Source organism: Leptopilina boulardi, unplaced genomic scaffold, assembly GCF_019393585.1.
Source record: "Leptopilina boulardi isolate dan_hultmark-lab unplaced genomic scaffold, ZJU_Lbou_2.1 LbouV2_121, whole genome shotgun sequence".
Classification (NCBI taxonomy): Eukaryota; Metazoa; Arthropoda; class Insecta; order Hymenoptera; family Figitidae; genus Leptopilina; species Leptopilina boulardi.
This window is the reverse complement of record NW_026137665.1, coordinates 3647797-3675515: the sequence shown is the minus strand read 5'-3', so window position 1 is coordinate 3675515 and position 27719 is coordinate 3647797. Positions and strand designations below refer to the sequence as shown.

General features: G+C 21.8%; 2 protein-coding genes across 3 annotated transcripts in view; one reads left to right on the top strand and one right to left on the bottom strand.

Moving 5' to 3' along the window:
• LOC127285697 (WD repeat, SAM and U-box domain-containing protein 1-like) overlaps positions 1–13521 on the bottom strand; it is a 31310-nt gene extending 17789 nt beyond the window's left edge. Inside the window, exons 1-7 of one of the 2 annotated variants that reach the window (XM_051311836.1) lie at positions 13270–13521; positions 7987–8116; positions 4976–5147; positions 4731–4876; positions 1940–2166; positions 589–827; positions 151–241 (exon numbers count right to left, since the gene is read on the bottom strand). In XM_051311836.1, the coding sequence (XP_051167793.1) occupies positions 151–241; positions 589–827; positions 1940–2166; positions 4731–4876; positions 4976–5147; positions 7987–8096 (985 nt within the window). In that variant the 5' untranslated portion in view covers positions 8097–8116; positions 13270–13521. The remainder of the gene's footprint in view (positions 1–150; positions 242–588; positions 828–1939; positions 2167–4730; positions 4877–4975; positions 5148–7986; positions 8117–13269) is intronic. The other variant, XM_051311842.1, reaches the window with a different exon arrangement.
• A 486-nt stretch (positions 13522–14007) lies between these two features.
• On the top strand, positions 14008–27083 carry LOC127285712 (ornithine decarboxylase antizyme 1). The gene is given in 6 exon segments (XM_051311850.1): positions 14008–14262; positions 19153–19252; positions 19254–19355; positions 23056–23305; positions 23396–23553; positions 25586–27083. Coding segments are annotated over 5 exon segments (654 nt in total). The 5' UTR covers positions 14008–14176; the 3' UTR covers positions 23512–23553; positions 25586–27083.
• The last annotated feature ends 636 nt before the right edge of the window (positions 27084–27719 follow it).

Sequence of the window (27719 nt, the reverse complement as noted above, 5' to 3'; positions counted from 1 at the left end):
TTTATTATTAAGTGATTGTATTAGATGAATAATTAAATAAAGAAATTAAATAATTGGCTTAGTATTAAAAAGAAAAATAATTGCTAATTTAAAAAAAAAAAAAAATAATAATAAGGAAAACGTAAAATAAAAAAACAAATTTCAAATTACCGGTAGCTAGCAGAGTACCATCTTTTGAAAAAGCGCAACAAGCAACATATCTATTATGTCCTTTAAGCACTGAAACTATTTTACCGGTATCCTAAAAGCATTTTATTTTTATAAGTGTTTTTTAAAAATAATTTAATTTTTATATACCGTGGATGTCCCAGTTACCGTCCACCTAAGACCTAGTTTCCGTCCAGTTTAATTTTCAAAATAACATTTATAAAAAAATTATTTTCTTTTATTTGTTTACTTAAACTAATAAGTCGATTGTGTGCCAAAAGGAATAAATTATTGTTAAAAAATAATTTAAATTACTATACGAGATATTTGTAAAATGGACGGAAACTGGGACATGGACAGTAACTGGTACATCCACGGTATTAATAATAATCTATGTGTATTAGTTATCTTTTTTTTCAATATTAATTAAAAATTTCTTACTGTTTCCCAAATGACTGTTGTTTTGTCAAGGCCACAACTGGCAGTGTACATTCCATTAAAGCTTAATCGTACACAAGTTAAGGCACTACTATGTTTTTCCAATATTTTATAAAGAGTTATTGATGCCACTGAATTTGCAGTGTCACATTTTGATTGTGCGACTCTTACGTTCCATAATTTTACATTGTGATCATTTCCACATGTTACCAATTGGTAAAGTTTTGAGGGTGGATCATTACCTATAATTTATTTTTTACAATTATTATTATTATTATTATTATTATTATTTTTTTTTTTTTTTTGCTTAGGGACTTTTGAGAAATCTGTATACAGATACCTTGGCTTCCGCATGGCAAGGTTATATGGGGTTGGTAAAAAAAAAGGAGAACACTATAAACAAAATAAGCTGGCGAACTACTACACGGAAAAAATGAATTCAGTAGATTTTACAGAACTATCACGGAGTAGCGGATACAGCTCTTTACGAAACTGAGTGTTGTAAAATGTCACGAAATATTCAGGATAAACTCCAGAAATATTCAGCATAAACAACGAAAGTTCTGTAGTTTATCCGAAAATATCCATCACATTTTACAAAACTCAGTTTCGTAAAGAGCTGTATCCGCTACTCCGTCACAGTTTTGTAAAATATACTGAATTAATTTTTTCCGTGTACCAGCCCCGACCCACTAAAACCCGTCAACCCTTCTTGGGAGCCCTTTATCCACCCTCGGTACTGTCGTGAAGACTTCTCCATTTTTTTTATAAAAAATAAATGCAACAATAAATTTTTTTTAACATTTTTATGATTAATATAAGAAGTTGAGGGTTGTAAAAAGTACCATAAAGTCCTATTCTGTCGCAAAGCGACTTCGTCTAGTCCTGCGTTAGAATTTTAAAATAATAAAAAATTTTCAATGTCAAAGCGGAATTAACAGCACACCACAAAAGAAAAACAATTAAAAAAAGTCAATAAATAAAATATAAAATAAATAAAGTAACCAGAAAAAATTGTAAAAAGACAAAAGAACACATAAAATATAAATAAAAACTGTAAAAAGACTGAAATATATAAAAGCACAAAAATAAACATTAAACTTGTAAAAAGACAATAGAAGACAAAATAAATAATAAAATGAACAAATAAATATATAAATAAATAAAATGTCCTGTTAATTACGCCTTTCTGCGGCCATCGAGATCCTTTTTCATCATAATAGAGATGATAAAGGTCTCGATGAGCCGCCAGTTTTCTAGGGATTTAAAATTTTATTTTTGTCAACAATTTTCATTTTAATTTAGAGAATAAAATTTAATTCAATTTAAAAAAAAAAGACAAGGAAAAACTTGCCTGTTATTTCTTCTCGATTGGAGAATTCACAACAAACTACACCTAAATCATGAGCATCGTCAACAGTAGCAAAAAGATTTATATCCCTTTTACTTGTTGGACAAGAGTCAATTATTTCATTTGTGGAAAAAAGATTTAAAACTCCAAATGTACAAGAAGTGATTAACCAAAATGAATCTGGACTAAAACTTGCCCCTTGAATGGCACCCTCGTGCTTTTGAAAGCATCTGCAATCAAATAGTATTATTAACGCTTGTATATATATGTTTGATTTTTATTCACACAAATTATAAATGAATTAAGATTAAATTCTTTTCGAAATTATAAATTTTAATTTAATATAATTACTGTAAATTAATAAATAAATAATTTATTAGAATTATGTTATAATTAAAATTACAGGTGGAAAAATTATCGATAATTTTTTATGGAGTAATTATCGACAATCATAAAAATTGAAAAAATTATATAATAATAAAATGCTTGGTCTGTCCTTCTGTCCTAACTTGAAGTTGGCCTTTTCTGATTTCAAGTGTTTTTTTGAATAGTAATCTTATGACGTGTCAAATTTTGACAATTCTTTTTCTCATTTTTGCCAAAGTTGTATAATTGTGTTTCCAAATTTCGGAATAAGTTTCTTTAAAATTCCAAATTCGAAAATTCAATTCACGAAGCTGAAGTACACAACGTTTACCAACGAAATTTTTTTTAAAGTTGTATATTGATTCAAAAATTGTTGATACAAAAACAAAAAATTTATGATGAGAAAAAAGATGCACCAGGAAATTTCGTACAAGATAGTAATTTGAAAAAAATTTATTTTTAAAAATTAATTTTTAAGGTACCAGGGGCCAACGAATACCTATTAAATATTTATTATAAAAATACAGGCCTCGAATCAACTTAAAGAGACAAAAAGTCGTTTCAGTCGATTTATATTCCAAAAAAAAGTGGATTTGTTTTTTATTAAAAAAAAAAAATTTTACAGATTTTTAAATAAAAAATTTTTTTTTAATAATAATCCTTTTGGAAGGGTTAAAGTTGAAATTTTTAGAAATAATTAAATTTCAAAAGATATTGTTAATTTTAAAACAATTATTAAATTTTACAGAACTAAAAATAATTTATCAAACAATTTTTGCAAAACATTTTTTAAATTTAATTGAATTTTCAAAGGTTTAAAATTGAGATTTTTGAAATTAATTGAAACTTTAAGTATTTTGTAATTAAAATTTTAGATGATTTCACTAAAAATTTATTAGAAAATGCGGACAAAGCAATAATTTGAAAATCATTTTTAATTGAAAAATGGTTTCAGATAGTTGAAATTTCAAAGAATATTATTAAAATAGTTAAAAATAATTGAATTTCCTTAGAGTTATAATTGAAATTATTAAATTTCAAAAAAAAAAATTTCGATGGAAAATTTTAGAAATAATTAAATTTTAGATGCTTTTAAATTCAAATTATTGAAAATTCAATTAATTTTGAATTCAAATTTTTGAGAATAATTAAATTTTATTTGATTTTACATTTGGAAAATAATTGTATTTCAGTTCATTTTGAATTTAAAATTTTGGGAAATAATTGAATTTTAATTGAAATTGGATAATAATTTAATTTAAGTTCATTTTTAATTGAAAATTTGGATAATTAATTTTGAATAGAAATTGTAGAAAATAATTGAATTTTATTTCATTTTAAATTGAAAACTTGGTAAATAATTAAATTTTAAATTGAAAATTTTTGATAATTATTGAATTTTAATTGATTTTGAATTAAAATTTCTTGTAATAATTAAATTTTACTTTATTTTGAATTGAAAGTTTGAAAAAAAAATTCAATTTTATTGTGAAATTTTTTTTTAAATTATAAACAATTGTTAAATTTCATAAAAATTTTAATTGAAAAATAATTTTGATATAATTGAATTTGTGATGTATTTCATTAAAATTATTAAAAATAATTAATTTAGTGAAGAATCATTTTAGTTCAAAATTTGTTAAATAATTGAATTGAAGAAGATCTGAAGAAGATCTACATTTTATACTAAAAAAATGTATTTTATTTACATTTTTTTTCAAATGTAAAAAAAAAATGTCGTATTTTATTAAAATAAGTCAATAAAAGTCGTATTTTTGAAAAAAGTCGGAAAAAGTCGTATAATCCGAGGCCTGTAAACATATAATCTTCATTATTATCATTTAATATGTAATAATATTCTAATAAATTAAATTATTATTGATAATATTAATCTTTAATTTCTTTATAACAAACAATTAAATACTCAATTTGGCGCGCTTGTGCGCGTTTAATTTTGCTAGTATAATATAAAATTTTTAATCTTTTTCAAATATGTAAATATTAATTTTTTTTTTATTATTTAGAAATGGTTATTGAAAAAATTGAAAAAAAACTTAAAATTTTGTCTAAGTTCAAAAGAACAAAAAAATCCGAATAAGTACCAAAAAAAAATACGTATCGATGTTCAAAAAGAAATTTTTTTTTTTTTTTTTTGAAGAAATGATTTTTTAAAATTTCATATTTTGAAAGATTAATATGAATTTTCAGTTTTTATTTATTGGAAAAAGCGATTTTCCAAAATTTACGATTTTTAAATATTTTTTTTTAAATAGTCATAATCTTCGGAAAAATGCATTATAAAAATGTTGTTGTGTTTTTTTAATTAACTTCTCGAAAAATTTGAATGCAACAAAAATTAAAAGAAAAATCAATTTAATTATTAAAAAAAAAAAGAAAATTTATTAACTTTTATAATTAAAAATTGTACCGTATTAAAACTCGACGAACAAGATCCCAAACACAAAGTTGACCATTGTCACCTGCAGTGATTAGAATCGATGAATCTGGTGAAAATCTACAAACTCTTACAGCTTCTCCGCCTACTTGAACCATTGTATGAATTCTTGCTCCAGTCTGATAAATATAATTTTAATAAATTTATTAAAAATATAAAATTTTAATATTTATCTAAATAATAATAATAATAATAATGACATTTAATAAGAAACATACTCTCAAGTTCCATAATTGAGTTGTGCCATCGATACTTGATGAGGCTAACATTGTTGATTGAGGACTGATTTTGACACAAGTCACCCCATATTTGTGACCCAAAAGGGGTGAAAATGGGGTCTCCACATAACCTGATCCACTTTTCCAATCCCATATTCTCACTTTTTTGTCACTGAAATTTTAGGATAATTTTCAAAAAATATTATATTTAACTGTGTCACTTCGTGTCATGAAAATTTTGTCACTTTTTGGATCACTTTCACCAATTTATAAATTAATGTACGGGAGTGTGACAAACAGTGCGGGACAGTTTTTTTTCAAAGACATATTAATATGTCAATTTTATATATTTTTGAAGACTTTTTGATATTACCATAAAGTTTGAACTCTTTTCTACACAATGCATATATTCTATTAAGATTATATTGTGATTAAATAAAAAAATTTGAAGTTTTTCAATCTTGATACATTTTTCTTGTTTTGAAGGTTTGTGTTTAACAGTGGGACACCTATTATTAAGAACCGAATAATTATTTCAATAATAATATTCTGCTTCATACTTTGTAAATATATATTTTTTGCATTAAATATAATGTTAAAAAATGTTGCAAAACACTCATAATTTAATAATATTTTACATTTTTATAATACGATGTCAAGTTTCATATAAAAAATTGCTATTATTTTTTTTCACGTTTACAGTACTGCTGATCATACGTTATAATTTGGTCATAACCTAAAAACAATTTGGAGCAAAATTTGAATAGTCGTTCTCTTATCAAGTGTTACTTTTTAAATGTTGTCGACCAATAATTGTAATAATTATTAATTATAAATTTTGAATTTTTTATTGTTTTTTAGCATAAAAAAATCACATTTTTAGTCGCTGTGTAAATATAAATGCGCATGCGTATAGCTGACACAACTTATAATCATTGTTGCCAAAATCCACGTTTCATAAACTTAAATTTTTGCCTGTCCCCGAGGGGGAATTTACTCAGGTAGTTAAGTGTACACTCTTCCTGTAATACTTGTGTAATAACGTGTAATACTGTGTAATAATGCGTTATTACAGTGCTGTAATAACGCAAAAAAAACTCTGTAATACTCTGTAATAACGTGTAATACTTAGTAATAAGGGTAATATGAGGTCCTACTGTTTAAACTGTCCCACTGTTTGTCACTCTCCCCTACATTTATGGGGCTGTAAAAATCCTATACATAAATAATATCTATACACGAGTAAATTGTATTTTAAAGATTCTTAAAAAAAAATCCTATACACTTTAATATTGTTTGAAAATAAAATTAGTTGACAATTTTTTTTAAAGAATTTTATTAAATATAATTATTTTTTAGACAAATTTTCATTTTTCGTATTATAGCATTTTGAAAAGAATTTCTTATTAAACGAATTTTTACTTAAAAACAAAATTTTTATAGGTATACCGAATTTTTGTTTGACAGAATTTTTAATTTACACAGAAATTCTCTTTATTCAATTTTTTATTTGAAAGAATTTTACTTTAGTCGAAATTTTAATTTAGCAGAATTTTTATTCAACAGAATTTTATGTGATACGAATTTTTATAATGTCATAATTTATAATTTCTATTATGATTGATTTTAAACATTGCAACGAAATATTTTTCTCTACCGTTTTTTTTTCGGAGAAATGAAGATTCCTTGAATTGGAAAATCTCCCATTAAAAAAAATTCAAATCACACGAAATTCTATTGAATGAGAATTCTGCTAAAAATATTAAAATTCGCTTTAATTAGAATTCTTTTAAATAAAAAGAGTTGGGTAAAGAGAAATTCTACATAGAATAATAAATATTATGTGAAATAAAAATTTAGTATCTAAAAATTTTGTAGAATATTTCAATCAATAAAGTGATTTTTTTTTGTAGAATCATCAGGATACGATTTACTCGTGTAGGAATTATTTATGTAGAATTTGTACCGCTTAAAATTTATCGGTATAAAGTTCCAATAAAAAATAATTTTTTCAGTAAAAACAAGAATCAAAAATTGATTAAAAAAAACAAATGTTTCTTGCATTAGAAAAATGAAACACTTGAAATAAATTTATTTGCATAATTTTCATATTTTGGTAATTAACAAAGTTATATTTAAATAAAATTAAGTTAATGTAGAGAACGAAAATAAATTATTGAAAACTTTTAATAAATCACATTGTTATGACTGAGCAGAAGTTTCACTTCCCCTTCTTCTCAGTAAAAAGTCAATGATACCAATATGTATCAGAAAAATGAGGTTATGTTTACCATATATTGTTTACGAATTATGTTGGTATTGCTGACTATTTCTTGAGAAGCTAAAGTGATTTACACTTCAGAGAACTTAATCATAACAATCTCATGGACAGTTCAATAAAAAAATAAGAATTTCTAAAATCAAAACCAATTTTATAAAGTTAATGATTTTTTCATCATCAGTAATATTATGAATATTCTAAAACTTTAAAACATTTAATTTCGTTCTGTATATTAAAAGTTAAACTAATTTTTCATATTATAAATAACTTCTTGTGTGTGTGTCAACAATTTTCAACAATATTGTTTTATGTAAATAAATAATTAGTTTTACTAAAAAAGTTGATTTTCTAAAACTTTGTACCAATAAATATAATACTGGCAAGTTTCATGTAAAATAATAATTATATACTATACAAAAAATGATAAATAATATTTAAAAAATATATATAAAAATTAATTTCTTTCTAAGTAAATTGATTTACTAAATTATTTTGAACATTGCATTTGTTAATTTAATAAATCAATAATTGTATAAAATAATAATAAATTAAGTTTTCATTAATTAATTTCATTAAATTTATAATTAAATTCTATAAATTAAATTTAAAAAATAAACATTTTTGTTAATTTATTTTTTATTGCAAAATAAAAAGTTAATAAAGTAATAAAAAGTTCTTTAATTATTGTAACATGATAAATAATTAATTATATTAAAGTTTATAAATTTACCCTGATGCAGTGACTAAAATATAACCACTGGCAAAATCGATGCTGTTTACATCACTGGTGTGAATCGTAAGAGTTTGTAAATCATGCACATCTCCTACTATTGCACCCATATCTATTTCTCATACTATATCTGTGAAAATGGATCAAATTCAATTAATTAAAATTTCCTCATTCTGCATCAAATTGCAGAATATATCAAATTAAGAACGGTTTTGTCTCAAAAAAAAAAAGAATATTTAGTTAATTATTTACTTAATGTTTTAAAATATGTTTAAAATTCCATAAAATTTATCGAATTTCCGTAAAAAAAAAAATTCTTCTGTGATAATATTATTTTTTAACACTTGTTTTCTGCTTTTAGGTATTTTTTTACATGGCCTTAAACGATAAACGATAAATCAGATAAAATACAATTTTCAAAACATGTTTCGATTTTTGAAAGGAATAAAAAAAAAGATTTATTTCTATTTTTAAAAATTTTAACTATTTAGAACAAATTTTTTTTTTACCGTAATTCATAATATTTAAGTCAATTGTTTTAAAAAATATATAATTTTCATTTCATAATGCATGTAAAATTAAATTATTTAATTTATCCTAAAAAAACAATTTCGGCATAGGTAAATAAAAAGTATTTTTTTTTTTTTGCAATAGAAATTTTTTTCCGAGAATCAAAAAAAATTTATTCTTCTATTTTCATTTAATTAAAATTTGTCTCAATAAAGAAAACAATTATAAATTACTTAATTTTTTGAATAATTATAAATTAAAACTAAAAATTACGCTTTTTTGATATTAATAATTATTTAAAAATAATTTTTTATTAATTCAAAACACCCTTTATTGAAGAAACAAATTTTTTTGTGAATTAAAATTTTAAAAAATTTGAAATTAAATGAAAATTACAAATATTTTTAAAAACAATTCTGATTTGTAATTATCATCGTGAATCAAATGATATTAGCGTAATTTTATAAATATAATCAAATAAATAATACACATACTGACGCAGCAACTTTAGTTAGCTTAGCGCTTTTTTCGTACCTTCATATGTGTAAGTATATAGTATATCGATTTAATTCTTTACAACGTGGTTTTAAAGTTTTGTTATGACATGCTGAATATATACCTATATATATATTTTTTAAATACCTCAATTTGTATAAAAAGTTTTTTTCTTTTTACGACACATTTATGTTTAAAATTTATGAAAAATTTTATTTTCAATAAATACGTTCATAAACTGTTTCCTTATATTTTAAAAGGAATTTTCTTTTTATAAAATTATAGACAAAAAATTAATGTAAAAAAAATGTCATTCGAACTAAAAAAAAAAAATTATTTTTTTTAAAAGAAACATTATTATATTAATAATGCAATTATCTCTCAAATTTAATGTAGGTAAATTATAATTTTAAAACAAAAATTTATTTTAAATTTAAGAAAATTTTCACTAATTTTTAGTAAAATATTACTATTTTATTTAGTAATTTTTTTTTCTTTTTTTTACTATAGGTTTAGTGAAAAATAACTAAAATAACATAAAATATACTTAGAAATATAGAAAAATAAATTAGGTAACAAAAAATTAATAAAAAAATAATTTGACATATTTCATTCATAACCTAACTTTTTTCATATAACCAAACTTTCTTTTACAATAATTATTTTTATTAATAATATTCTTCTATAATAAGTTTGTATAAAAATAATTTCTTATAATAATCAATAATATTTTATTTCAGTGTTTACCTATAAGAATTAAAATTTTTTTTCTAGATTTAAATTTGATCAATCATTCCTAGAAAGACAAATTTGTTGAGGATTTTTTTTTTGAGAATCGAAACATATTTTTCGATTATCATTTAAGGCCATGTTAAAAAAAAACCCTAATAAAAATGGAAAATTAAATAATTTATATAAATTATAATTTAAAATTTAAATTAAAACCTATTATATACTTTTGTCTTTTTAACACGATAACATATAAAAATAATGAAAATCCGTTTTTTCTATAATTTGTAAATGTTTAAAGTTTTTTTTAATTTATTTTTTTTTTGCAAATAATTTAAAAATTTTTTCTATTATAATGTTAAAAATATACGTGTTACATTAATCTGAAGGTCTTGATAGAAAAGCTTTATATACTATAAAGACAAATTGATGACATATTAATAATACAACTATGAATTAAACTTACGGGCTTTATATATACTTTGACTTTACTAAAGTTAATATATATATATATTACTTGCTATATTTAACTAAATTATCTAAACATATTTCAACAATGTTTTATACAACTTCAATATTAACTGTATAAATAATTATTTTCCATGTGGTATAATTAATTAATAATTAAAATAAATAGTTTCTGTATTCGAATTAAATTTTTTTCGATTTATAACGTTGTTATTTTTACCTATTATACATATATTGATAGTGGAGTGAATATACTTGTTTATAATTTGATGTGCCTATACAAAAATCTATATTTTGTTATTAAATGCTTGATTTGTACCTACATGTATGGAAAATTTTTATTATTTGTAAAAAAATGTTATTTTGCTTTCTCGTGGAGGAAGCTTTCTAGTCCTTTTGTTTATAAAAATTTTCAAAGTGGCGGAAACAAATTTTTTTCTATATAGAAACATGTTATATGAGATCCTGATCAATTGTCCGGATGTACGTATGTGTGTGTGTGTGGATCCCTTTTTTGTTTAGAAGATAACTTGAACAGGTTTTAATTAGATAAAATTTGGTAGGCTCATTTATCATATTAATATCTCAAATCTGACCAAAAATACCAAAAAAAAAAAAAATTTTATCGTCTTTTTTCCAAAATTTTTTTTAATCGAAAAAATTTTTAAATAGAAAAATTTAAGGTTATATATAATAAAATCGTATTCCTTACGTCAAGACAAATCGATCAGTATATATAAAGTATAGTTTTAATTTAAATTTAAAGAATTAATGAAAGTTAAAAAATCAAAAATTCACATTTTGACAATAAAATTTTGTGATTTTTTAAATTCAAGTTAAAATATAAAATAATTGTGTTCCTTGCATTGAAACAAACCGATATAATTGTAAATAATTATAAATTATATATTATTTTTCATTAATTTTCAGAAATTTCAGTTAAGGCCAGGTCCAAGTCGTGTCAGCTGTTCCATTGAAACTTCAAAGGAACAGCTGACTCGACTTGGAGCTGGCCTTAAATTGTGAATTTTTGATTTTTTAACTTCCATATTAATTCTTTAAATTTAACTCAAATCTATAGGTACTCAAATGTTTATATTATTATTATATTATTTTTTTATGTTTATTTCAATGTTAATGCTTTCTCCACGAGGAAGCAAATGTTTTTGCTGATCGTAAAGAGGAAGCAAAATGTTTATGTAATGAACATCTGAATTTACAACTTGTTTTCAATTATGGAGTTTTTTTTTCATTTTAGCATTTTACGATGAATTAAAATTTTTATTTATTTATTTATTTTTATTTATTCAAATTAAATTTATTCTTTTTTATAAACTGTGTTATCGAGTTTAGGGGAAAAGTGCCTTTATAAAATCCTGTTGAATAAAATGGGGAAGTAAGTGGATGACTATTCGAAAATAGCATTGCCAAATGGAAATAAATAAATTAATAATAGGTATTTAATTATATATGACTTAAACCCAAAATGAGTTGATTGCTGATAAATAGATATAAGTATAATTTTTTCAATACATTTTTTATTGTAAATATTTAATGTATTTTTATATTTTTATTTTGATATTATTCTAAAAATATTCTAAAAATATTAAATAATTTATGTATAACCTATACCAATTTATTTAATTATTTTATAATAATAAATATAATTATTATTATTAAACTTCAAAAATTTGTTGACTTTTGAAAAAATTTCAAAAAAATTTTTTTAATTCAAAAAAAATACAATAAATAATAATAAAATATAATAATTTAAAAAAATAAATTGATTTATTTTTTTACAAAGATTGATAGAATTAATTTTTGAAAAATTGTGTAATACCCCGATAATTTTTTTTTAAATTAAAAAAAAAAGAAAAAAATTTTTTTTCTTTATTCTTTTCTTTATAATAAAAATACTTTTATAGTGTAAAAAAAAAATTGACAAAATTATACACTATAAAGTAAAACAATAATTTTCCGTTATTAAAATTTGAAAAAAAATTAATTATGATAAAAATAGAATTCATGAAATAATTTAGGTCATAAAAGGTTATAATGGGGTTATAAACAATTCATTAAATTATTTTTTCATACGTGTATGTCTTCTGACAGTAATGTCAAGCACGCAATTTTTTTTTTTTTTTTTTTTTATAAAAGACTTAGATTAGTAAAATTGTCTCTTTAAATGCTCATTGACGTCATCATAAAAATTCATAAAGAAAATATAAATATATTTTAAATAAAATAATAAATAAACATAAAAATAGAATATTATAATATTTTTTTTTGTTATTACATTTATATAATAATATTATTTTATTATTATATTAAAAATTATTTTATTGAATGTTAAAAAATATTTTATTTTATAATAAACAGGACAAGCCCTTTAGCAATATTTTAAAAATATATAACAAAAAATTAAATAAGTTACATTTTTTAAATTTATGTAATATTCAATTCTTAACAAAATTTTATGGTTATAGAGAAAAAAATTTATTTTTTCTAAATGACCATTTCGTTTCGATTTTTATGTTAAAAAAAATTGTTACAAAATTTTTTATATAAAATATTTGCGAATAATTTGTGACAAATAAATAAAATTGAAAAAAAACGTTATCAAAACTTTTCCTAAGAACCAGTTTTTAAAATATTATTACACTATTTTAAAAAATTACTACTTGCTTTAATTTAATGTTTACGTTTTTCCTTTATTTAGAATTACATAAACAAGTTTACAAAAAAAAAATTCTATTTTCATTGAAAATTCGAATTAAAAACTGCAATATTATTTTTTTTCTCTAATTTTATTTTCTTAAATATTATTTCTTTATTCTTCACTTTTTAAAAAAAAAAATAATTTCAAATATCTATGCAAAAACTACTATACTATTTTTTTATAGAAAAATAATTTCATTCAAAAATTATTTATTTAAAAAAAAGCACATAATTTCATAAATAATACTCTATAATACTTTTTAATTAAAAATTAATAAATTATTTCTTTTTGTACAAAAAAAAAAAAAAATAATAATACAAATTCATTGTTTTTAATTTGTTTGGTATTCGATTTAAACTTACCCATTGGAGGCACATGTTGGTTAGGCACGATAACGAAAATTAATTAATTTTTTTTTTTTTACTATTTATTTTTTATGAATAATATTAATTTTCATTTAAATGTGCTGAATAAAGTTGTCCAACAAAAAAATTGAACTTTAAATATTCATATTGTTAAAATATTTTACTGTCACGCTTTTGATTGAAAACAAAATAGAAAATGCCCGGTCAGTGTCACCTGTCACAATGAAGTTCAAGTGAGTTTAGTGAAATTGAAGTAAAAATGCCTGAAACGCATGCCCAACATTCACTGACCAAATCAATATTGGACATGTGCAAATAACATATGTAGACATACGTCATTCACTCACACAAACACGTGGTTCAACTTTTAAATTTACACTATATAAAAAAAATTATTTTATAAAAAAAAGAACAATTTTTCAAATTTGTTTACAGAATTATTATTTGAATTTTTCCATTAGTAGGTAATTCCATTACAGTCATAAATATTTTAATTTAAAAAAAAAAAAAAAAAAATTTACCATCTAATGCAAAATAAAATTTTACTATTAAATACAAAAAAAATAACTCCTGTCAAGTGTCTTTTTGATTAACTTAAGTGTCTTAAAAATTTATCTACTTTTTAAATTTCCCACTTTATAACGTGGCCGGAAGCTACTGCCATCTCGTGAATAAAAATCAATTCTTTGATGACACACATATATACCTATACTTATATATACCTATATACATATATTTCAAGCGTGTTCTCATTCTGTGTCAGTTTAGAACTTGCTTTTGATCTTGTTGGTTTATTCCAGTATACGAAAGGTATTACCAAGTAATACATAACTGCTCGCGAAAGCGGATATTTCTTTTATCAAAGTGTACAGAAAAGTCGTCAAGATTTTACGAAAGAAGAAGTATGAGTTTTAATTCAAGTCTGTTGTTAAGTAATTGTGAAAGTAGTAAAAAGTTTGAAATAATGCCGAGTTTAATTTCAAGTAATTGGTAAGTATATATATATATATAGATGTCACGAAACATACGCCATTTTTAACTTGAATTTATTTTACAACCGCCATCTTGTAAACTGTACCGATTGGTAAATTTCCATAGAAAAAGAAAAAAAAAACTATCTGAATTACAATATTTAAAATGTCTCTAATATATATTTTGACATATTTTACTAAAGCAATTATAATTTATGTACAGTCAAAATCTCCTTCTGGAAACTTCCACAATTACTACGACTTATATTTACATTTTCTAATACTCGTGTAAATTTAATTTATAAAATCAATTTAAAAAAAAAAAATAATTTATTAGATAAGATAACAAATATAAATCGAATAGTTCAAGATTTCAATAATGTTAAAAAATTAAAAGGCCAAGATTGCGTTTTTCCCTACAATGTTAGTCACATGGTTTTGACATATATAAGACATGTTTTTACTTTTAAAATATAAACAAATAATTTTTATCGTTGTTTTGTAATTTCTTTTGAATTTTACCATTTTTTTTTAATAAATAAATAAATGATTTACATAATTTGAGATAAAAATATGTTTTATATTTTATTACAAATCTTTATTTAATTCAAACTATTAGTATTGGGGAAATTTACGTTTAATGCGATATTAAAATTCATTTATAATCAAAATAAAATATTAACAATGCAAATGATTGGTTAAAAAAATAGTATTGAATCATATCAATGCAATGATAGAAGTTTTAAATTACAAATAGCTATATATATATATATATATATAGAAGCTTAACTCGTAAAATATTTCTGACATCTGAAGTCTCAGTGATTATTACTTTGACCGCTAACGTATCAATTCTTTATAATCTCCATAATAATAATAATAATAATAATAAATTCTACCGAATGTAAACAATAATATTAAGCTTAAATGACCGAAATTATTTAGATTTTCCTAAATAGTAATTAAAAAATTTCAATTTTTTTTTTATTACATCATCTGTTTTTTGTTGCTTTGTAATCTAAAACTTATATATCTACAAAAATTTCTTTTCACATATGAGTCATTCTAGTGTACTTCACTATCGTGAGTGATATTAGTTTTATATGTACATATATGTACATAAAACGTCATCTTTTATTCGCATTGTTTTTAAAAACTTGTTTAATCTTAATATTTAGTTATGGAATATTTTTCTTTATTTTTTTTTTTTTTGTTAATTTTATATATATATCTCTTTAAAAACACACAATTAAATTGTAAATAGTTTTCACTTTTATAAAATGAAATCAGAACATCGAAATAATTATCTATTTTCTTATCTTCTTGATAAATACTTATGTACATATAATGCTATAGTAATTTGATCTTATCAAATCACTGATAATGTGAGTTTTAATTTATAAACTCTGTATATTCAAAGGTAAATTATAAGTTTCATTGTTTCATATTAAAATTAATTTTATTTTCAAAAATCGATCAATTTTTGTTTAAAATTAAAAAACAATTTTAGAAAAGTTGAACGAAAAAAGAGGAAATTTTTTTTTTAGTTTTTTTTTTACATGTAAATTTAAAAATGTAGATCCATTAAAAATTTTGAATTAAAAATAAATTTATTTTGTAATACAGTGAAAGTTTAAAATCATATAACAATTATTAAAATAGAGCCAAATATTTTGCAATTTGTATATATATATTATATTTTCTATTATAATAATAATTGTTGAACAATTTATAAATGACTAAGTGCAGAAAATTTTCTCCAAACCAAAACAGATTTTTAAATTTGGCAAAATGCCCAAAGTTTGCAATGACGTCTTTAAAAGTGTCTAGCAAAATCATTCTATGCGCATTTACAGAGTTTATAAATTAACCGTTGCCCACAATAGTTTGGCAGTTTTATTAAAATATTCACACGGATAAAGAAATATTTAATTTCTGTATTGTTTCTAGTAATTTTCCATGGAAAATTTTTTCAGTAAAAAAAAACAATAATATTATTGTGAATGTAATTTTTACAATATTGAGTCTCTTGGAATTTTTATGGTTTTTTTTATTTTTTGCCCTTGAGGGCAAAGATAATAATCGAAAGTGAATTTTCAAAGAATTTATCACAACTTTTCTTTATTTTATCATTAAACAATAAAACAATAAATAACAATGACTCCTAGGCCAAGGTACTTAGCTTTTTGATTAAAAAAAAAGTATAATAATTTCAAAATAATATAACATTGGTGAATTAATGTTTATGATCATTGAAAAAATATATTTTTCATTTGGAAAATAATTAAAGTCTAAAAATTTTTTTTAGATAAAAATATATAGTAATTTGCACAAAAAGATAATTTTTTTCTTCTAAATCGTTGATGATAAACGTTGTGAACTTCACCGACGTAATAATATCTAAATAATACTATAAAATGATAAGAAATAATCGAAATTTTACGATTTTATTTTTTTAGAGTGCTAATTACAAATTATTTCAAGCAAAATACAATATAAATAATATTTAGTAAATATTTAAAGAATTGTTAATTAATTTCTATTTTTTAGTTAAACAAGTACAATTTTTTCTAATTTTTTTTTTAACTATTAATACTTTTCTTTACACTTTTTATTATATAAAATAAAGTTTCTTTTTTTTCTTTTTGTAAATAATTTTTTTAATTTTTATATTTATAAATTATTATTCTAAATATTATTTATATTTATATTATTTATAATTTTTTTTATTGCAACCTTTAAATATATTGTAAAATATAATGAAATACACTTTTAATACTGTTTTTCGATATTTAATATAACTTTCACTCGTTCATTTTTCTTAAAACCTTTTTTTTTTTTTTTTTTTTTTTGAAACCTTGACCTCAAAAAATGGATTTACACTTGAACTCTGTTTAAACTCTTGGCACGGAATTCTGAATGTTATATATGTATATCTATGTATATTAAAGACTGGAATTACCGTATTATAATTTACAAATGATTATTTTTAATATATATCATTTTTTTTATCATTTCTGAGGATTCTTTTAACCTTATATAAAATAAATTGTATTATCTTATGTATTAAAAGAAAGTGCTGGCGTAAAACTATTGATTATGAACTAGAAAAGAAACTACATAACTAAAGAAAACATATGTATATATATATATAGATAGGTGAAGCCATTAAAAGTCATTTTTTTTCTCATTTGAACTCGGAATTTCGAAATAATAAATTGTAGAAGTTGATTCGGCTTTTGTGAAATTATAAATTTTTATTTTTTCTATAAGGTTTTGAGAATTCTTAGAATATATTTTAATTATTTTTACAGAATTTCATTGTCTAGAATTTACTTTCAGTAGAATTTTCATTTTTTCGAATTATTAATTAACGGAAATTACATTTAATTGAATTTCTCTATTAAAGAATTATTAAATGAATTTTTACTATACAAAATTTTTAATTTATCAAATTTGACCAATCATAAAACTAACGAAATTATGATTGGTTAATTTTTAAATTTGCACACAAATTTTTCTGCCAGATATTGAAAAATGAAAGTTCCGTAAAATAAAAATTATAGGCGTTTTAAAAATTCTGTCAAAATGTAAATTTGAAACAAGTGGAAATAATTTTTCTTATGCATATTCTTTCTATAAAATAAAAATTCTTTTAAACCGACTATTTTTGTGTAATAAATATTCGAGAAAATAATAATTCTATCAAATTTAAATTGCATGAAATAAAAATAGTGTATAAAATGAAAATTCGTTAATAATGTTGTGTCAAAATTGGTAATGTAATATTTACTGATATATAAGTCCAAAAAAACACTGTTTTAAAATTTTTAATTATTCTTATTTTTTCAACTTTCATATCAAAAAAGAAAATTTGTTTTACTTTAATTTTCCTTAAAATTTTAGAAATTGTTTTTATCAGCTGTTATGGCTTGCGATTGACATTTCAATTTCGTGTTTATAATACCAACATAATTCGAAAAAGTGAGGTTATGTTTACCATATTTTATTCTCATATTATGTTGGTAGTACGAATGCGAAATATGTTGCGTGCAGCCATAACAGCTGATTAAAAGAAAATTGAAATAAAAAACAAATAAAAATTTCCAAAATTTTGATTTCATAAATAATAGCTCTAAATTTAGTTCTTTAAATTTATTTTACAATCTAAATTTTATCAATGTTGTTAAAAATTGTTAAAAAATTATTTAATAATTTGATTTGTTTATAATTTTTGAAAATATTTTTAACATTTAGGGGCCATTCATTAATTACGTAAGGACGATTTTGGCTAATTTTGACCCCCCCTACTCCCATGTAAGGATACATAAGATTTTTCGGACTCCCCCTCCCCCTTCTTACGTAAGTTTTTAACAATATTAATGTAATTAAAAAATTAATTACATCAATACAAATGGAAAATACTTGGCAAAAGCTTACGTAAGATTAGCTTCTACCCCCCACGTAAGACCATGTAGAGATTTTATAAACCCCCCCTCCCCCTAAGGACCCTTACGTAATTAATGAATGGCCCCTTAGCTGAAAGAAAAAAGTGAAAAAAAATTATTATTTTACGCAGGATTTTGACTCAACATCATTTTTTCCGAAAAGTGTATAACTATATCTTCCAAAATTAATTGAAATTAATTTGTATTATATTTTGATTTGCTTTAAAAACGCATAAAATCAGTTTTTAATTTGAGGTTATGTTACTTCTTAAATAAAAACTCGACTAAAAGTATAAGTCGTATAAATTCTAAATAATGAAAAAATGAAATGAAATCAAATGAAAATTTCCAGCGAATTAATTTTAAAGCTTATTCATGCTCGTCATTAATTTTGATTTAATTAATAAATAATAAAAAATGAATTAAATTTTTTAAAAAATGATTTTTCTTTTTTTTTTTAGCGAAATGTCTAGCAAATGTGTTGAACATAGTCTCGAAGAAGGCTCTAGACAGCAGCCTCATTACTGTATAACGCTGGGTGTGGGGCCTCTGTGGTGGTCCTGATGTGCCCCATGCCGCATTGTCTGTATCAACAGTCAACACAGAGAGCCGCGGCGTGGGGATCAAGCAGAGTCAGCTCTCTGTGAGCTCCCACATTGTGCAAGTAAGAAACAACAATAAAGGCATTAATATACCATACACCAAAAAATATCTTGTCAGCACTAAACTCATTTTTTTTAATTATACACAGGAAAAATTTAATTTTTAAATATTTTCATACGAAGCTGAAGTACGCAACGTTTATATAAACGATTTTTAAAGAAATAATTTTTTAAAATGAAAAATTCTATATTTTTTTGCCTAAAAAAATTTTTTTTGTATAATTTGTTGATTAATGACAACTACAAGAAATATTTTTTAGGCAAAAAATTATAGAATTTTTCATTGTAAAAAATTATTTCTTTAAAAATCGTTTATATAAACGTTGCGTACTTCAGCTTCGTCATTTTCATAGCAGTCTCTTAAATTCACTTTTTTTTAACTTACCAATGAGCCGAAAGTTTTGAACGTTCATAATATGAACGAAATATTTTTTTCAATCTATAAATTATTAAAAATTATGATGACCATGTAAAATAAAACAGTAAATTAAATAATTATTAAATTAATAACATCTTTTTAGATGTTTTAAACAATATTTTGTAATTCGTACTTAAAGAAGTTGCAAAAAAAATTTCGTTCATACGAACGTTCAAAACTTTTGGCTCATACTTAACCATCGCAAAAGTGGCGTAAGTTTGGGACAAAAATTACAATAGTTTTCCAATTTTTTTTTTTTTTTTTTTTTTTTTTATTATTAAAAATACAAATTTTTAAAGACGGTAAATAATATTTTTTTTAAAGATTTCCTCAAAGATTAATTTTTAATTTATTAATTTTTTTATAACCTCCAAATTTTATTGGGAAAAAACATGTTTTTTTGTCAAAAAAAATATGCTTAATTTTTGCCCCATTAATTTTTTCATAATCTCCAAATTTTATTGTGAAAAAATATTTTTTTTTACCGGAGCTATCCAAGTTGAATTTTTGTCCCATGAATTTTTTTTATAATCTCCAAATTTTATTAGGTAGAAATTTTTTTTTTTTATCGGAGTTAATCAAATTTAATTTTTGTACCACATTTCCCCTGTGGTTTTGTTAAGTTTCGCACAAATTTTTATTTTTGAAAAAAATGAAAATAAGTAAATTTCGATTCCTTTTAATTCGATTCGAAAAAAATCAATCTCGCAGATTTTATTTTGCTATGCAAATTTGTGAATGTGGAGTAAATTGGAAATAAATTGATAAAATTAATTTTTTAAATGTAAATTAAAAATAAATGAAATTTTTATTATTGCTATTTGCTATTAGAAAAAGAAATTTATAAAACAATAAATTAATTTGGAATTTGGAATAAAAAGAAAAAAATTAATTTTTCCAGTATTCTGTGCAATTTTTGTGAATATTGAAAATAAAACGGAATTTTTCTGGATTAAAAAGAATTTCCAATTGATAATATGTGGTAATTTTAATTATTTTTTATTCAAACCTTCTTCTTACCGGGAAACTATAACTTTTTTTTAATATTTAATTTAATTTGGAGATATAAATAGGATTTTTAATTGCTTTATGGACAAAATATTAAGCTATTAATTTAAAAGCAAACATTGAATTATATTTATTAAATTATTTAAAAGAAAATTAAATTATTAAATTAATTTATTAAACAAAATGCGTGTCCCCAACTTATCTTAATTAACGGTACTTTTTTTTTTTTTATTGAAATAATTTTGAAAATTCTAATCCATTTCACCTTTTTTCAGTTGTTAAATTACAGTACCTATTTCAATTTTATCGACGCTTCACTGTATTTTGAACTATAATTGAAGGAAAATGTAATTTAATTTATAAGGGAGAAAAATTATCAATGAAACATTTTTTTTCAGTCTTAGTAATTAAATAATTTTGCATTATTTTTGTCATTATTAAAAATTGATTAAATAATGTTGCCTTTCGAACAAGAATTTATTCTTTGCACCTTAATTATGTATAATTAATATTCTAATTATTATTTAAGAGATAAATCAAGAAAATTCAAATAATTTATTGATTCAAATAACTGTTTCATAATTTTGACGTCGAATTGGAAACATTTGTACATACGCAATAAACCAATGTTTCATAATAGGTATACATGTGTTAGGTTTCACATTTTTATTCATATTTTATTTTTTAAATTTATTAATTAAATACCTGTTATGTAATTTATTTTTTTAAAATATATTTTCACCCCAATTCGACAGTACTAATAATAATGAATTTTATTAACTAATTTTAAATACAATATTAATTTAATATTTTTTAAACTTTTCCAATGAAATTTTCTAACTTATTTTATTCAGAATTTCGTAGAGAAATTTACTAGAAGCAGACGCCAATTATCATAAGAAGAGGTGCCAATTTTCACGTTTAATAAACTTAAACTATTGTCTCATTTTGTTAATTGTTATCCGCCTCATTGAATTTCAACAAACATTAACAAAAAAAATATTTAATTTTAATTCCAATCAACCATCAATTTAATCAATCTAAAATTCAATTTATCCAAATTTGAATTTGTTCAAATTTTAATTCATAAAAATTTCAATTTAATTAAATTTTATTCGATTCAAATTTCAATTCAATTTTAATTTTAATTTCAATTTCAATCAATTTTTAGTTTTATTTGTCAAAACAATTTTATTTTAAAAAAATTTTAATTAAATACAATTTGAATCGATCGCAACTTAAAATTAACGAAATCTTAATTTATCTAAAGATTAATTGATTTAAGTTGAAAATTATCCTACTTGTAAATTATCTAAATTTTAATTGATTTCAGTTTAAAATTATCAAAATTTGAATTTTTTTCAAATGTTAATTGAGTTTAGTTTCAAATTATCCTATTATTCCAATCCTTATTATTATTTCAATTATTATTATTTAATTTTAATGTAAATTTTTATTTATCAAAGTTTCGAATTATCCGAATTTCAATTTGTTCAAATTTTAATTGATTTGATTTTTTAATTATCAAAATTTCAATTTTTTCAAATTTTCATTGATTTATGTTTAAAATTATTCGAATTTTTATTGATTTAAGTTTCGAATTATCCGATTTTCAATTGTTTCAAATTATAATTTTTATTGATGTAAGTTTAAAATTATCCGAATTTTAATTTAAGTAACTTTTAATTGATTTAAGTTTCGAATTATCCGAAATTCAATTTTTCCAAATTTTAATTGATTTATGTTTCAAATTATCCGAATTATAATTGATTTAATTTTTGAATTATTCAAAATTTTTATTGATTTAAGTTTAAAATTATCCAAATTTCAATTTGTCCAAATTTTAATTGATTTATGTTTCAATTTATTCAAACTTTTATTGATTTAAGATTTAAGTTTAAAATTATTCGAATCTTAATTTATCTAAATTTTAATTGATTAAAGTTTCGAATTTGAATTTATCAAAATTTTGATTGATTCAAGTTTCAATTATTAGATTTCTATTAAAATTCATTAAATTTAATTTAAAAAAAAAAATTTATTTCAGGGAAATTTAAAAATTTATTCTTGTTGTGGCAATTCTGTTAGTTTTTTTTAAAGAATTTTTTAGAAAAATGAAATGTCTCATTGATATCGACTCTTTCCTATTTTTTTAAATTACATATTGTCATTTATAATATCGATGATGGTTGTCATTTTCCACAGTCTCAATCAACGGTGATGAAATGTGTAATTGAATTTTTTTTTTTAATTTTCCATTTGTAAAAATTTTTTAGGAGGATGAATTATTGAAAGCATTAAAAACAAACGAGTCACTGCGCCTGACCTTCGCTCTTCAGCTGACAGAAAGTACTTCCGTGGAATGGGAAACTTTGATCTGGCGAAAATGTCTTTACATTCGTGTGCCAAGCTGTCTTCTACCGGAAGGCTCAAAAGAGGGATTTGTCTCTCTTTTGGAATATGCGGAAGAAACACTACACTGCACCAACATCGTGGTTTGTCTACGTAAAGATCGTTCAGATCGAGGTACTTGTCGTTTTTCATTCTTCGAATATGATGAAACAGAATGTGACGAACAGCCATTATCTTCTAAATCATTTTGTTGTTATCGTTTAGCCATGCTGGTGCGTACCTTCATGTTCTTGGGCTTCTCGGTGCTACCACCGAATCACGCCTTGGTACCACCAGGCAGTGATGCTGGCAACCTCTACATGCTCTATGCCGTTGAGTAGTTATCTCACGACGGCGCCCATCTCTCAAATTTAACGCAATAGGTACCATCTTCATTATTTTTTTCAGACCTTGGTCAGAGCATTCAGCTGTTTTATTTATTTATTTTTTTTATTTTCATTTTTTATAATTAATTTTAATTTATTTCAAAATTAGCCTCAGGAAATCAAAGTTTGAAGTATACAATTATTTTAGAAAATTTTTTTTAAAAAAATTCGTCAAGTTCACAACGTTTATGATCAACGATTGAAAATAAAATTTTATTTTTCACTCGAAAAATAATAATTAAATTTTTGTTTACAAAGTTTTAAAAAAAACTCTCTAAATCTCCTGTTGATTGAGAAACTTTGCAAAAAAAAAATTTTAAGACAAATAATTATAATAATTTGGATAAAAAAATATTTTTTCTTCTACATCGTTGATCATAAACGTGAATTTCATCGACGTGTGAAAAACGGACTTTTACGGTTTTCATAGTTGATCCCTTTTCGAAACTTAGGATTTAATTATAATTAATTTTATTTATTTTTTATATGTATATTATTATATTAAATTATTAAATTTTATTTACCGACAATCACGAGGAAATTATGGAATAATGACAATTTTTTTTCTCGTTGCCAGTGACAATAAAAATAAAAACATTTGAGTATTATTATTATTAATAAATATTAAACTATTATTTAAAAGAAGAACCAAATATAGAAACAAATTTATTCTAAAAATATTTTACATAAAAAAGAATTGCGCATTCCATATGTTACCTGTGATGTTCCATAATTATCCCTGTTGACGGTATTTATTTTTGGGTGACTTTTTAAAAAAAAAATTCTATTAGTTCAAATATTGAGAATTATTCTAATTCAAAAATTCTTAAAAATATTTTTTATTAAGTAATATTTTTGAATTTAACTAACAAAATTTTTTGTAAATTCGTAAAAAAATGAAAATATTGGAGATATTTTCAATTTTTTGATTTAATATTATTATAATTTTTTTAAAATTTATGAGGAATAATTTTTAAAAATTGATAAATCCATATTTTGTTATTTCGAGAAATACATGAGTATTTGTTAATAAATTTTTCTTTCTTAAATTCAACAGTGACAGATCGATTAGTAAAAACTTTAATATGTTAAATATGCGTTTATCTCCACTTTTTTGAAAAATGGATTTATCGACTTTTGAAATATTGCAATTTTGAAATAATTTCAATATTATTTTTTATAAAAATATTTGAGAACAATTTTAATTATTTAATTTAGCAGTTAAAAATAATTTTAATTAATTAATTTTTTTTTTTTTTTGAAACTGTTTTTTTTGTTGCCTAAAATATCTATTCAAAGACTGTGAACTGGGATTTAAAAAAAAAAAAATTTCAAATTTTCGAAACTTGATAACTTGTTGCAAATAAAAAAAAATAAATTCCTAAAGCTAATCATTTTTAAGGAAGAATCGGACAAATTATCAGAATAATTATATGTTTATTTATTTAAAAAAAAATTATTTTCCTTTTTCTTTATCATCAAGTCGATGTAAATATTTCGAATGAATAAAAAATTGCATTTTAAATAAAATTTACAAATTCGTGAATAGTAAACCGATTTTAGTAACAAAACATAAATTTTTAAAAATTTTTTCCAAATGCAACTTCTAAACTGTAAAGAAAATAAAATAGCAGACACTTTTAATGGAAACATTAATTAAAAATTGTTTTGTTTTTAAATTAAAAAATTAAATTATAATGATCATAATACAGAGTGATCAAAATGTACCAAAAATTTTTATTTTCTAATTTGATTTTTTTTTTGGATTTTTAAACATAGAAAAAGTCGATTTAGAAGAAAGAAATTTTTTTTTCGATACATTTTGATCACTGTATAATAATTTTTTATGAACTTTTGTTTTTACTGTTCGTCCAATTCTTTCTTAATTTCTCAACTAAAATGTTTTTACCAAGGTCGACAATTATTATTTTACTCGTAAATATTTATTTATTTATTGACATTTATGATTATTATTATTATTATTATTATTATTATTTATCGTCATTTTTATTTTAATTTATCCTTTCAGGTACCATTAAAAAAAAAACAGTTTTTAACACGAGACAACAGCCAGAAGGTTTTTTCCATTTTACTTTACATATGATTTTTTAACGCACATCATTTAATTTTCTATTCACCACCAGATGAAAAAAAAAGAATCGCATTCAGAAAAATCATAAATTACAGAAAAAAAAAAGTGAAAAGAAAAGAAAAATTTTGGCGTTAAATTTCAGAGAAAAGACAAGCAGCAGTAGTAGAAGGCAAAAAGGCAAAGTACTTAGTCACAGATATGTAGAACATGTACTATCGGGCTTTTGGCGGATAATTATTAGGCATTCATTCTCTTGAACACAATGTTAAGAAATTACTCTTGTAACATCTTATAAAATGCTCACACAAAGCTTTCCCACGTGTTTCTGAGATATTTGATGATTTTTATTGCCGCCTCATAACATTCTAGGCAAGGCAATTGATTGTTGAATTATTCAGGAAATTTATTAACGAAAAATCTCTGTGTTAATTGTGGCAGGTTGGGTTTTCACCATATTATTATTATTATTGTATATCTTACTTTAATCTTATTATATATATATATATACGTTAAATAGTTAATAATCTAGTTATTAAGTACTTTATTCTTAGGTCTTAAAGATTCTAAACGTTCGATATTTTTTTCAAACAAAAGAAAAGAAAAAACAGTCAAATATTTTGCTAAATAATTTTACTGATTTTGCAATTATTTTTCATTCCATGATGCAATTTTTTTTTTTTTTTTTTACAATTCAATTCGAACGATAGTTTCTTAGTATTAATTTTAGTATTTGTTTAATATATAGGAAATCTTTTGCAAAAATACTTTTATTAACGTGAAATGATTAAAAAAAATATTTTAAAACACATTTTCAAACTTTTTACGTTAAAATAGTGCTACGAAATATTATAATATAGAGGTTTTAATCATTTCATTAGCGAATTCTTTTTTTTTCAAATTTAAAATTAGTTATTATTGGTAATACCCAATCGGATTAACAAATGAGAGTTCTTGCTAATAAATGCGCTCTTTAGTGTTGACTTGATTAACAGGCACCATAATATATTAAAAAATTAAAAAAAAAAAAAAAAAACAAAAAAAATGAAAAACTTTTAAAAAAATACAAAAAAAAAAAATGGGGATATATATATTATATAAAAAAAAAACAAAATAAATATATTGTAGCTGGTCAGATATGTAAGTAGGTGTGCAAAGAAGAATTTTATCTTATTTAGTGTCTAAAAACAAGAGGCAAATTCGTCTTGAAAAAAAAGAAAAATTTAAGAGCAAAAATAATAGATACTTGTAAATGTATAAGAAAAAAAAAATAAATAAAAAAAAAACAAACAAAAACCTCAAGCAATCTGACCCACCATTTTAGTATTATAATATGTAATACACAACATATATAAATACACACAATTTAAAATCCGTGTGCTACATTATTCATACACAAAATTGTAATTGCTAAATAAAGGTTCCATAAAATTATAAATTTTGTTATTTCATTTTTTTTTCTATGGAAAATAGTGTGTAAGTTATCCATTTACCGAATTTCGGAAAAATCATTATTTAAAAACAAATACGATTTTTACGATTTAAATCTGATTTTTTTTTTATTTCAATCAAAATTATTTTTATTTTTCACATTTTTCAAAAGTTCATTTTTTAATAAACATGAAAGCTATAATTTCTGTATATAAAAATTTTTAATTAACAAAATTTTTAGCTACCGAATTTTTATTTTACAATAATTTTTCTTACTAGACTTTATATTTAAGAGAATTTGAATTTAATCGAATTTTATTTTAACAGAATTCTCATATTTTTTGTGATTGAAATTTTTAAATTGACAGAAATTTCAATTCATGGAATTTTTTTTTTTGTTCGAATCAGTTCGAATATTTAAGACGCCAAATTTTAATTTGTCCCTGGCTGAACAAACAATCGAAAGATTTTTGTGCAATTTTTAAAATTGACCAATTAAAAATTATCAAGAAAATCGTGATTGGTCAATTTTAAAAATTGCGCCGAAATCTTCCTGTCTATTGTTTTTTCGGCCATTTGTAATTTCAAACAAATAAAAATTCATGCAAATAAAAAAAAAATTTTTTTTAATGTTTTGTTTTTT